Source organism: Ictalurus furcatus, chromosome 10, assembly GCF_023375685.1.
Source record: "Ictalurus furcatus strain D&B chromosome 10, Billie_1.0, whole genome shotgun sequence".
Taxonomy (NCBI): Eukaryota; Metazoa; Chordata; class Actinopteri; order Siluriformes; family Ictaluridae; genus Ictalurus; species Ictalurus furcatus.
The window spans coordinates 16,018,785-16,031,974 of record NC_071264.1 but is presented as its reverse complement, the minus strand read 5'-3'; the positions used below and the strand labels follow the sequence as shown (position 1 = coordinate 16,031,974).

The following is a 13,190-nucleotide window of genomic DNA, read 5'->3' as shown; positions in this document are numbered from 1 at the left end:
CTGCATTGATAGGATTCAGTATAAAGTGTGTTGCACAATAATCAGTCCAAAAAACATGTCCATTTTTCCCCTCCGTGAGTGAGAGAATGTACAAGGGACCAGAAAGGATTTAATGCATGAGGAACGGAGGCCCAGGACATCCAGAAAGCGCGCGCACACACATTTCCTATGGCCTGACCATATGCAGTGGTCAGGGTTTTATATATTTTATATATATATATATATATATATATATATATATATATATATATATATATATATATATATATATATATATATATAAACCCAGAACAGCACGAGAGTAAACAAACATGCAGTAGGCTCTCCTCATTGTGTGTGTAAGCACTAATACATGGACCCCTGTGCCTGTTCACCGTCCTCTGGAGGGAAGTCCGAGTTGAGCAGAGACTCCATGTAGGCAACGTAGCTCGAGCTGTGTGTGTAGCTCTCATCGGCAGGAGAGGCGGTCACCGGGGTGGAAGTGGGTGTTGATTGGGTGTTGCTGTTGCCGGGGTTAACACTGAAGCCTGAGTAAGAAGTGACACTGGAGGACCCCTGGAGCAGGAGACGGGCATCGAGGGACTCCACAGCTGCCATGGTGGGAGGAATGGGCAAACGCGGACGCTTTGCAGCCTGAGGCTCCTCACCCATTTTGTCCTGAGAGTCTTCAGTGTTCATTGTCACCTGTGAAACATGACAAATCACAGCAAAACATCAATATTAAGAAATTTGTAATATCCAGAACTCTGTGGGTGGCAAAGCAATTTCAGAACAGCCAACTTAATATACTTAAGTAATAAAAATGCAGCAAACATTATAAAAAAAAAACAACAACAAAATACATTTTTGATGTAGTACTTCTAGAAATTGTCTAATTTCCCCCTCATAGAACCCATGAAATGGTTCCACACAGCCGACATTATTCTCTTATTTATTCTCTTATTTAGAAACAGCACTCGTGATCTGTGCTCTCTGCCGGTGGGAGATTTTAGAGTGCGAGTACAGCCCAACTTATAGCTCTTTATATATTACTGTTTTAAGTTGAAGCATATAATCTTTCAAGTTTTTTTTTTTTTTTTTTTGATAAGTTTTGTTTTTGCCCTAAGCATTATTATTTCAACTTTTGGTCTTTTCAAATCAGCCAAAATGTGTTCATTTGCAGCTAAAAAACAAAATACACACATTTCATGAATATTAGCATTAGGAGTCAGTGGAGATTAATGAAAGCTTACCAGACGAGAGAGCACTCTCTTAGGCAGCTCCTGATGGAGGGAGTGAATCTCACTCTGCTTCAACAACAGCTGGGTCTCATCCTGAAACTCCACCTGAGAGAGAGAGAGAAATTTGAGAGTTCAGTTATCTTAGGTTAACCAGTGTGTAAATCTGACAAAGTGGACAGTGATGACGTATGATCAAGTGTACAACTGATCAGAATGTTCCTGGTAATGTTGTGTCTGAAGAGGACTGGGGTGGGGAGGGAAGCCTACCCTGCTCCTCTCAGCTCACTCAATCTCACTCTCTCTACCCATAATCCTCAGCATTGTGCTACTTAAAAACTCTGACAGACACAAACACACCATCCTGTGGTGCTCACCATCACACCTCCCCCCAAACACATTATAGACCTGTACAAACTCCACAACACTGCTTCACTCCTCAAGAGGAACCGTTCAAGAGGAACTGAGTTACAGCAGCCATAAGATACATGAATGTAAAGATACAATGAGAAAAATTATACAGACTTTAATTTCTTAGCTTTCTTTCTTTCCTTGCTTTTAACTTTTTTCCTTTCTTTATTTTTATATCTTTTATTTCTTGAATTCTTTTTCTTATTCATTCTTTTGTCCCTTTAATTTCTTTACTTTTTTTCTTACTTTCCTTTTTTTCTTGCTTTTTTTAATTTCCTTCTTACTTCCTTCACGTCTTTCTTTCTTCATGTATTTTTCCTTTATTTCCCTAATTTTGTTTATTCCTCATTTTCTCCCTTTCCTGCTTGCTTTTCATATTTTTCTATTTATCTTCTTTCTCTCTTTAGGTCTCTCCTCATCCCAATAGCTCCAGTGTAAAAAGTAAAGCCACAATATCAGCATAGAGTAAAAAGGAAATGGCGAAAATTTGATTGAGGAGAAGTTTGTGCGATTTTGTGGTTTAGAGATACAGAAATGATGCTCAGAGTGTGAGACACAGAGAGCGTCAGCGTGCATGTTGATTTGTTTTTTAACGCCATGCCAGCTTCTATGGTTATGCATAAGGAATTCTACAGAAAGTTTTTAAAATCTATTTTTCCTAAAAACGTTTTACGTTTGATTTTGATAAAAAATTTCTTTCACTGTGTTGACTGAATAAAAAAAGGTTTCTCATGGGGTTAAGACCAGAACAGTCCAATAAAACATATTTCAAGGATAATGGTTTCTGGTAGAAGGTACATGTTGGAGAGTCTTATAAAACCTAATAAAAATTGTCATCCTGGAGTGAACTATTCAACAGCATGTGTAGACGATCTGTTCCCAGTTATTTGAAAACAGAAATGTTTCTTTTGCCAACAATAAGGCGGAGTTCATAAGGCTTGTTCATCACGCAGTGGTCCCACTCGGTTTGCCATTTGTTGTTAATATAGGAGTTTATTATGGGTTTTAGGTCAGTGTGAGGTATTGGACACTTTTTGAAATCTGCTGGTAGTGCCTCTTTTGCAGCAGTGTCTGCTGCATCATTTCCCAGGATTCCAGTGTCCTAGTACTCAGCAGAAGTATACAGAGGCAGTGGTGGCTTGGCGGTTAAGGCTCTGGGTTACAGATGGGAAGGTCAGGGGGTTCAAGCCCCAGCTGCCACTGTTGGGCCCTTGAGCAAGGCCCTTAACCCCTCTCTGCTCCAGAGGCGCCGTATCATGGCTGACATTCCTGACATGCTGGGGTATGCAAAGAAAAGAATTTCACTGTGTAAATTTTGGGTATCCAGAGCCAGCAATTTGCAAAGAATCTTTACAAGCGTTGGCTCATAACTTTTTAGGGTTGACATTGCTTGAAGACATGATTTTGAATCTGTAATCATCAGAAAGGTTTTCTGTTGCATAGTCTTTATGAAGTCCAGTGCAAAGACGGTCTTTGCATGGTCTTCAGATTTTGATCCATCTGTATATATAGGGGTATGTGATGTGTGTGTATATATATCTCTAATGTAGAGGAGTTGTTGCTGAAGGTCATTTGTCTGGGTTTCAGATTTTTTGTTTCTTGTTAGGTCTAAAATTAGTATTATTGTTTCTTAAAGTTCCAGGGGGGTTATACAGAAGTGTATCTATTCCGGTATGCTCAAATCTACTTTGAGATTTTGTAAATGTGGTTTGAGCCGTAGTCAAAAAGGTCGGATACCTCTTGGTTTTTGTTCATATAGGCTTGAAGAAGGGGTTGAGAAAACAGGATGGTAAACTGGGTTTTCTTTGTTGGTATATTGTAGGGCTAGTTTGAGGTGTCTGTTCATTTGCTTCTACATACAAACTTTGAGTTGGTAAAGTTCTAAATGCCCCTAATGCCTGTCGTATGCCTTGATGATGCATGACCGTGTCCAAGAGTCAGATATACGATTTCCTGGCTGATCCATACATCCATAATCCAGGCGTGATCGACTTAGTGTTCTGTAGAGATTTCAAAAGAAATTAACTTTCTGCACCACATTTTGTTTTAGCTAAAACCTTTAAAATGTTAATGCCTTTCAGACATTTATCTTTTAAAATCTTTATGTGAGGGATAAAACTCAGTTTACTGTCCAGAGTTATTCCAAGGAATTTGGTTTCCTTAACCACTCTGACGTGTTCACCATCCATGAATATCTCTGGATTAAGATGGAAAGCGCATAGCTGGCAAAAAATGCATACAAACAGTTTTGGTCTTTAAAAATTTAAATTCATTTGAAACTGACCAGGACTGCATTCAGTTAACTGTCAGATGGATTTTCTGTTCAGTGTTATTCATGGATTTGCCTCTGTAGCAAATCCCAAGATCATCCACATAAAGACTCCAATGGATATCTGACCTGATGGCTTTTGTGATGCCGTTGATTTTGATACTAAAAAGTGTAACTGATAAAATGCTTCATTGTGGTACTCCTAGCTCTTGTTCATGTTGGTCAGATAGGGTATTACCTACTCTGACTTTAAAATGTCTGTTTGCTAAAAACTATTTAAAAAATAATTTTAAAATAAAAAAATAAAAATGGGTGTCCTCTAAAAACAAGTTGATATAAATCCTTTAAAATACCAACTTCTAAGTGGTCATAAGCTTTCTCCAAGTCAAAACAGACAGCTACTACATGTTTTTCTGATGAAAGCATCTCATGCGTAGCTTTCAAGGCTGCCACACTGAAGTTTACGCAAGAAATGTTGTGATTCCAGGATCCATAAGCAAAAGGGCTATTGGGCGGTAGTTGTTGGGGTCGTTACGATCTTTTCCTGCTTTTGGGATGGGAATTATTACTGCTTATTTCCAAGAGAGTGGAATATTCCCTGGATGTGGATATCCAAATAGATTTAAAAAGTTTTTAAAAAACTTCAAGACAAGATAATGGGAGGCAATTTTTTTTAAACTGGTAGTGGATATCATCTGGTCCTACTGCCGTATCATGTGCTCTGTTTATGGCTTGTGTCAATGTGTCCATTGTGAACAGTTGATTATAAGGTTCCATATTAAATGAAAAACTGATACCTTTCTTTTTGTCCTGTGTTCAGAAAACTTGGAACGCATTAAGGCAAGCTCCAATTGAGAAGTTCTTTTCAAAGGTTTCTGCTAAGGTATTTGCAATCTCTTGTTTTGAAGTTAGAATTGTGTCTTGATATTTGATGTGCTGAATTTGAGCTCCATCGTTCCTGTTCTTCATACTGCGTATCAGATTCCAGACCTTTTTTGTTGAGGTACTTTATGTCAAACAAGATACAAATTGTCTCCAACTTTTCCTTTTAGCTTCAGTTTTTATTCTTCGAGATTGTGCCCTACTTATTTTAACCTTAACAAGATTTTCACTTCTTGGCCTTCTGAAGAATAATCTATCAACCTTCTTCCGTTCTTTTATAGCTGTCTTGCATTTATCATCATTGCTACATTCACCCAGGCTGCAACAAGGGCTCTCTTCTTTTTTTCTCCGCCTTAAGAGCCTGGTGTTTTGCTTCATTTTAAATATGGTGCATAAAGCAAAAGTTTGTATTATATTTTCATCTGTTTCCATTGCAAATTGCGCCGTTTTTACTTCCTTTTCGGCCTAAGCTTTGACATCTAGCTTAGGTAGTTTCACAAAGTGTATAGTGTAGATGCAGATATCAGATACGGGTCACTTTTAAAAGATGTAAGCGGTTTGTCAAAACAATCTGATATAGTCAACAAATCGGAATTGGGCATCAAGACCTGCAGAGTAAATGCATTTTTAAAGTGTCCCATGAGTATATATGGAGAAGGAAGTTGGGCTACTAGACCATCCAGGTCCTTGTGTGTAACAGTAAGATTCAATGGGATGTATATGGAACGTACTGTAATGGTTCTCTGCAAGGTTAAACACACTGCTGTTACCGGTTAATGACTGTTCACATTGATGTGACAATGAAGTCACATCTTTTCAGATTAAAATGGCTGTGCCACCAAAAGTCTGTCTATCAGTAGCACCCAAAGAATTTAAAATTGTAAACTTTTTGAAAAAAAGAAGGTAAAATCTGGTGGTGGTTTTGTCTCCTTGAGACAAAATCCAAGGGGCTTGAGAACTGTAAGCATTGCAACTCTGCAATCCATGACAGTTCCATTAGATAAAAATATTTTTCATTCTCACATAGGAAAAATAGGAATATTTCCACTGATTTTAACTTTTGGGGATGAACTTCTACTCCGACTATCCCTTTCATTCATTTCGACATCTTTGGTTTGTTTTGTCTTTGCTATTCTGTCTTTTGTGAGCCACTCCAACCTCCCGTCTAAGTTAAGCATGAGTCAAAGTACAGTGCTGAAACAATGGCAGACGCAGCAAACCAGATTTCTCAGGCACGAGGATCTCTTCCTCCAACGACACGGGTCGCAACTTACGGCAAACAAGTTGCCCCTTTTATTGCTCTTTGCAAACAGTATTGGTATACCGAGGATCTATTTTACTCTGGATCCTTACAGAGAGATGAAGGATGGTATTAGCACATCTAGATGGAAAAGGCATGTGCAAAAGGTATAATTGAGAAAATTGTAACCCTCGTAAGGGGAGCTCAAGGGTTATTCTCTCTTGCCCAAAGAGAAGACCCAAGCACTACGGAGGGAAGGAGCGTGCCACTGTTCCGTTCACGAGCTACCACCAAGAAGATGGGTCTCGTGCTGTACCCAGGAGAGTTAGAGTGAGCTTATTAATAATACAGGAGAGAAGTCAAGGAGGGGGAGAGAGAAAGAGAGAGAGACAGCTGAATGAATCTGTGTGTGTGATGATTTTTCATTTCCTTGTAGCACAGAAGTGCGAACATGAAGATACAGAGAGTGTGTGTGTGTGTGTGTTACAGTGTGTGTGAGAAAATGTAGAACAACTCAGACAAGAACACTAAAGCAAGAGAAAGAGAGGAAATGTAATGAAGGATGTGTGTGAATGAGAGAGAGAGAGAGAGAGAGAGAGAGAGAGTGAGTGAGTATGTGCGTGTGTGTATGGAGGGGTCTGGTGTAATCAGAAGCGGCGCCTCCTTCGTTAAATGTGGAAAGAGACAGGAAGAGCACAAGGTCACCATCACACAGCAGCCACAGCATTTCAGGGACGCACGTGCGCACACACACAACTGGACGTGCATGCACTTTCACTACTGCTGAATGCTAATCGAGTGGAGCTGGTGTTAAAGCAGAGTGCTTGATCAAGAGATACTTCGTTTTCCTTCCTCCGGGTTTTTCCTCTCAGACTATTTAACAGTCTCCTACTGTATCTCTTTACGCATAATCCTCAACATTGTGCTACTTTAAAACTCTGTCAGACACAAACACACCATCCTGTGGTGCTCACCATCATCTCCAAACACATCATAAAACTGTGTACGTGCTCCACAACACTGCTTCACTCCTCAAGAGGAACAACCTGGGCTACAGCATCCAGAAGATACATGAATGTAAAGATACACAGACAGACAGAGAGAGAGAGAGAGAGAGAGAGATTTACCTGGTAAAATTTGTGCACGTGTTCTTTGACGAAGGAGGCGTTAAGAACTCGTCCATCTATCGTGTTTATGACCATCAGCTCACCAAGTTCAGGAGGGCCATTATGCAAACAGTCATGACTCTGAGTGAAAGAGAAAAAGAAGAGAGAAGAGAAAGAAGGGAGAAGAGAAGGCAAGAGAAAAGAGAAGGAGAGACAGAAGGTAGAAGGAGAGGGAGAGAAGGAGAGACAGAAGGGAGAAGGAGACAGAGAGAGAGAGAGAGAGAGAGAGAGAGAAGAGACAGAAAAGAGAAGGAGAGACAGAAGGGAGAAGGAGAGAGAGAGAGAGAAGAGACAGAAAAGAGAAGGAGAGACAGAAGGGAGAAGAGAAGGAGAGATAAAGATATTTGAGAAAGGTAAGGTTGTATTTATGGTGACTTTATGGCACTGATATCTATAAATTTTCTTTAACACTAATCTCGCTTTATAAACAGTGTGATAAAAATAAAATGTCAATGCGTTTAGAATAACCCCTTCCTGTACACACCAGCACATTCTCGGGGTAAATGTTGTCACAGTAGGAGCCGTCGTCGAAGTTGACCTCGTAGTAGGTCTGTGACCCGATGCCAATGATGGTGCAGCGATAAAACCAACCATCGCTGCTCCTGCCGATGGCCTGCTGACCCACAGAGAGGTCGCGCGAGGTCACCTTCGCCTGCTGCAAGGCCACATCACAACACACTGTCAAATCACTCAAGGTGCAAAAAACCTGACTGCTGAGTCACAGTTGCATAATTCATCTGTACACCTCCCACCATAACACACTGATGACATCATGATGGTCAGGTGTGGGAACATAAAGAATCGAACCTTTTTATTATCCAAAATGTCCCTAAAGAAACTGTTTAGAAACTGTTTGCATTATAAACAAACTGTTCATAAGCCTCTTGCTAACAGTTTATAGGAATAGTTTCTAAGTGTTTTCTTCTTACCTTCACGTTGATCTGTTTGTGTTTGTGACAGGTGACAGACACAACGTACGGCCAGTCTGCGGGCTTCATCACCACGCCGGCCAGGTGCGCACAGGTGACGTGGAAGGAGGTGGAGCAGTTCTCATGCGAACACTGGATACACGCCCCACAGATCTGCTTCGTGGACTTGTGGCAGAAGACGCACTTCTGCGAATGGACAGAGAAACATTGTTACGGTTATATATATATATATATATATATATATATATATATATATATATATATATATATATATATATATATATATATATATATATATTAATTAATAAATAAGAAGGGTTGCTACACCTAGACAAAAACATCACTCTCCTAATCATCCTGAATTACATTATACACTTTAATGCATACGTCTATGCTAATTGGAAGTGTGTATTGGAAATTATGGTTTTCACTTATTTACTCAACAAAACTAAACAATTTGACTCTTTCATTCAAAAAACATCCATCCTTTTCAGATGTTTTTTATTACTTACTTAAAAGTAACTTACAGCCCATCATATGACTGACTTTTTCTAAATATCACTTATCAAAAAGTAAATGGATTCTCTGTGTGTAATAATACCATGAGGATAAAACATATATGAAATAAATCTTCATGAAATAATGAATGTTTATAAACAAAATTGTTAACATGCAAGTTTAAAATATTTCATGTCGATAACAGAAATAATAGAAAATATAATTTTTGGACAAAATATTGCAATATTCTTGGCAGTTTATGACTGTTCCAAGATGCAGCTGATTTCAGATGTAAAAATTACTCCCATTTGAAATCGTAGAAATTAGCACAAAATCAAACTCCAATATTATGAGGAGCTTGTAATTTTTCAAAATTATCGCAGATTTGGGCCAAGACGTGTCATGTGACATCACAACACACATTCAGCCAAAGCCCTCCTCGATTCCCGTGCGTTGATCATGAGTACAGCTAAAAGGTCTTATTTACCAACAAACGTCACTGTTGTTTTTTTTTAAAAAAAGCCACAGCAAAATTAAACATTTTTTGCCGCAACAATCACAAAAGTGTCCTTGTCCTGTACAGACTGGGAAAAAAATAAATAAATAATGCATCCTCAATTTAAAAAAAACTTAATTTAGGATTTTGTGTAGAACGTTTGTAAAGAGATAACAGACACACTGCACTGAGAACGACAAATCACCTAAATCCATGGTTCTCAAAGTGGGGTCTGAGGCATAACCTTGTGGGTGGTGATTATTTTTCTTTGGTTACAGTGAAGGAAAAAACACCCCAACTTCAAAGCTACTGCATTTATTACTCAGTTTTTTTTTTTTATATAAATGGTTATTAGTTTGATCTGTCAATATAATTGAATAGGGTTAATCTAAACCTCAGTGACTCAAATACCTATAAGTATCTAATTTACCATAAAAGCACCAAGACTAAAACCTAATCCAAATGCACAGAATTTCCAGCTTTTGACTAGGAAAAACCAAAGACAATGCTCCCTCAACTCAAAGTCAGAAAAACAACACATGGCTGCTCAGAGCATCAGCAGTAAACAAAGTAAGAATACTTTGCTTTAAAATGACTTGTATTGTATATTCAAGTATTTGCTTTAGCTCTATCAACATACACACAGACTAAGCTTACATCAACAGCAGTAATCTAATTATTGACCTTATTCTGAATAAGACAATATTGTGATTAAGGTGTTTACATGAGACGCTTTTAGAATATTCCTTTCATGTTCCTGTTTTACATGTTATAGAACATAGATTGATTAATGGCACACGTCATTACGTCCCCATGCCACGCCGTCTGACGTCCCCTCCAGAATTTCACTTACCAACATACAGTTCGCCTTCGTTATCATACCGTATTCAGTTTTGAGTGTTTCATTTTTAATTTTACGAAAGCTTCAAGTGCAGGTAATTATTTGTAATGCTATACGTGCAAATAAATGACTGCTTAAGCCGTGGGCTGCGTCCAAAACCACGTACTTACCTACTGTATAATAGCCAAAATGCATGTATATCACCTACTATATATAGTGGGTATGTACGTGGTTTCGAACACAGCCGTGCTCTTTTGTTTGCCGTCAAACGGTTGAGCTCCGCCGTGTGTGCATGTGTCCCGTCACAAAATGTGGCGAAAATTCCCACACAACGTTAGTGTGATTAAAGTGTTTACATGACTGTAATGCATGTCCATAATGCGACTAAAATAGGAATACTCCACGTCTTAATTCGATTTGTGTTTACTTTGAGTATGACTTCAGTCGGATTAAAGTAATCAATAATCAGTGTTTACATGATAGTTTCTTAATCAGAGTATCGTCTTAATCGGGCTAATATTGGATTATTGTTGTCCATGTAAACGTAATGATATTCGCTTGTTAAATCTAAAGCACTGATACAGTTCACTGTTTGAGGAGGAAAATATACATCATTCATTACAGTTAGCTGTCTAGATTGTTGGTAGCAAAAGATGAATATGGAGGGGTCCATTCCAGCCCCCACCACCCCCAAACACACACAGTAGCTTGAATTTACAGACTTTCTGTACAGAGTTTCTGAATGCAGAATAATTCTAGACCATATGAGGATAATGTGACGTCAGCTGCCAATAAAGGGGAAACGAAATGAAGAAATATACAATTGGTGATATACCTACATTTTGTGATATAAAAATGTGTCAACCAACTTTTTCTTGTAAAATAGTGAGAATTTTTATGTTTTTTCCAATCCAGGAAATGAGCAGTAGTCCATTTAAAAGAAAACCTGGCGGCAAAATTCATTTCCATTTTATGGCTTGCATTATGTGCATAAAATTTATCGCAAGCAGTAAAATTTATCGCAACTTGTAACCCATAGAAAACCTATGGGGTGAACTGAAGAGGAGAGTCCACCAGCGTGGACCTCGAAATTTGAAGGATCTGGAGCGATTCTGTATGGAGGAATGGTCTCAGATCCCTTGACATGTATTCTCCAACTTCATCAGGCATTATAGGAGAAGACTCAGAGCTGTTATCTTGGCAAAGGGAGGTAGCACAAAGTATTGACTAAAAGGGTGCCAATAATTCTTGCACACCAATATTTAGCAAAGATTTCTTTTGATGAACCTATGATATCCATGAGAGCAGAGTACTTTTGTGAATTTATTTTTAACAAAAGATTAAACAATTTTTCTTTGCTCATAATTACCAAAGGTGCCAATATTAGTGGAGGGCACTGTAGGTGTTGTTTATTTAGCATAGCAATGCTGTATATAATTCTCCTTTTCCAGCTTCATCCCGCGGACTGTTTCTCCCACGTCCCCCTGCTGACATGCATTTATCGATGATAATAAAACTGCTTTATGAATTTATCAATACTCCATTTCAGCTCTCAAACCACCAGCACACTTTCATCTCAGGCCTGGAGCAGAAACTACGAGGAAATGATGGACAGTGATTTAAAGACATTGATGTTTCATATTTGAATTTACACACACATCAAAGAGGTCATCATTTTAGCTAGTGAACAGCCGTAATATTAATTTACTATAAGCAAACAAACTGACGCTTTAACGGAAGCTTTAATCTAATGGCATTTTGAATATATGAGAAGCAACAAGGAATAACGAATAAACCACTGATGCTCTGAGAAACATGTTGATTTCATTCAATCATCTATTTTGTGTCATTACATGAAGAAGAAAAAAAAATTAGCAAATCTAAATTAGCTGATCTATTTCCGCCCCCAAAAACCAAATCTTCACACTGAATCTACAGCCTACTCAGTTGCTCAGAATACAGAAATAAATATTTACAATCCAAGATGAATTCATGCCTTATTTAATTGATGACTAATTTACTGAAACGTGACATGTATTCCACTTAGCAAAACATCAGCGTCTGGACCTGGCGGCACTTTCTCATAAGCATCATATTATAGGAAATCAATTACAATTGTTTTAAAGTTCAACTTATGTTTATTGTGGTGGAGCTTTTTTGGAATCTAAATGTCCCCTGATTTAATTACTGTCTACATGAAGGGCATGTGCAAGCAAGAAGATCCTTTAAATGATTTATAGAATTATTTTCAGTCACTTTTCCACTGTCATGATGATTCAGATTTGAAAGAAGATATTTCTCCATAAAAAATAAATAAATAAAAATACAATCACTGATATTTAACTTGATTTTACACTTGTTAGGCTAACTGCCATCTATATCCAGGAATACTAATACCACCATCAACACCAATACTACTACTACTACTACTACTACTACTAATAATAATAATAATAACATGATTATCATCATGATAATCATCAGTTCTGACTTCCCACTTCTGAGGCAAGTCAAGTGTAGTATAATTCTAGACATTGTGATTTTTAAAAATGTATCAAGCAACTTATATTTTAACAAATTATTTTTTATTAATAAAATATTACTATTAGTAGTAGTAATTCAAAATGAAACGTTGTTATTACCACCCCAAGTTCATTATTTTCCTATATAACAGTACATAATTTTTCTCCATTTATAGTTACATTAAATGGCAAACCGTTGATGTGGTGATGTTTTTATTAGGAGTTTATTTAACATTTATGGAAGGAATCAAGTGTCAGCACTTTGCAAGGCACTTTCTGGTTTCTCACTAAAATGACAAACTGCATAAAACTATAAAAACAAAACTATAAACTATATATAAACTGTGAAAATGTCTGATGTCTCATTAATAAATTAAACATTGAATCATTAGCAAATTGCTGTGGTATAAACGTGTGGTCTGGAGTGTGGTATTCTGCATATTATTCCTTACATAATTAATGTGATTTTCAAGAACATCTGAGATTTATTTTGTACTGAAATTAAAGTTTTTTAGTTTAGTTTAAAATTTACTTTTATCAACATGGTGGACTATTTGCACTTTGGTCAATGGTTTCCTACATTACATTATTCAAATTTCAAGCAAAAACAGCAGTCATTTATTAACACTATTGTGTTTCAGATCTTGTAGATTGCTAACTAGCTGAGATGAATTTATTGGCAGCCACGAGCCCTGAATCAACATAACCGTGTTGTATAA

General features: G+C 37.6%; 1 protein-coding gene across 2 annotated transcripts in view; it reads right to left on the bottom strand.

The window, feature by feature from the left end:
• Positions 1–290: 290 nt before the first annotated feature.
• The window catches only part of kdm4b (lysine (K)-specific demethylase 4B), a 66,825-nt gene continuing 53,925 nt past the window's right edge, over positions 291–13,190 (bottom strand). For both annotated transcript variants that reach the window (XM_053634075.1, XM_053634074.1), the window contains exons 18-22: positions 8,115–8,300; positions 7,670–7,840; positions 7,147–7,266; positions 1,233–1,325; positions 291–684 (exon numbers count right to left, since the gene is read on the bottom strand). In XM_053634075.1, coding sequence (XP_053490050.1) covers positions 346–684; positions 1,233–1,325; positions 7,147–7,266; positions 7,670–7,840; positions 8,115–8,300 — 909 coding nt within the window. In that variant the 3' untranslated portion in view covers positions 291–345. The remainder of the gene's footprint in view (positions 685–1,232; positions 1,326–7,146; positions 7,267–7,669; positions 7,841–8,114; positions 8,301–13,190) is intronic.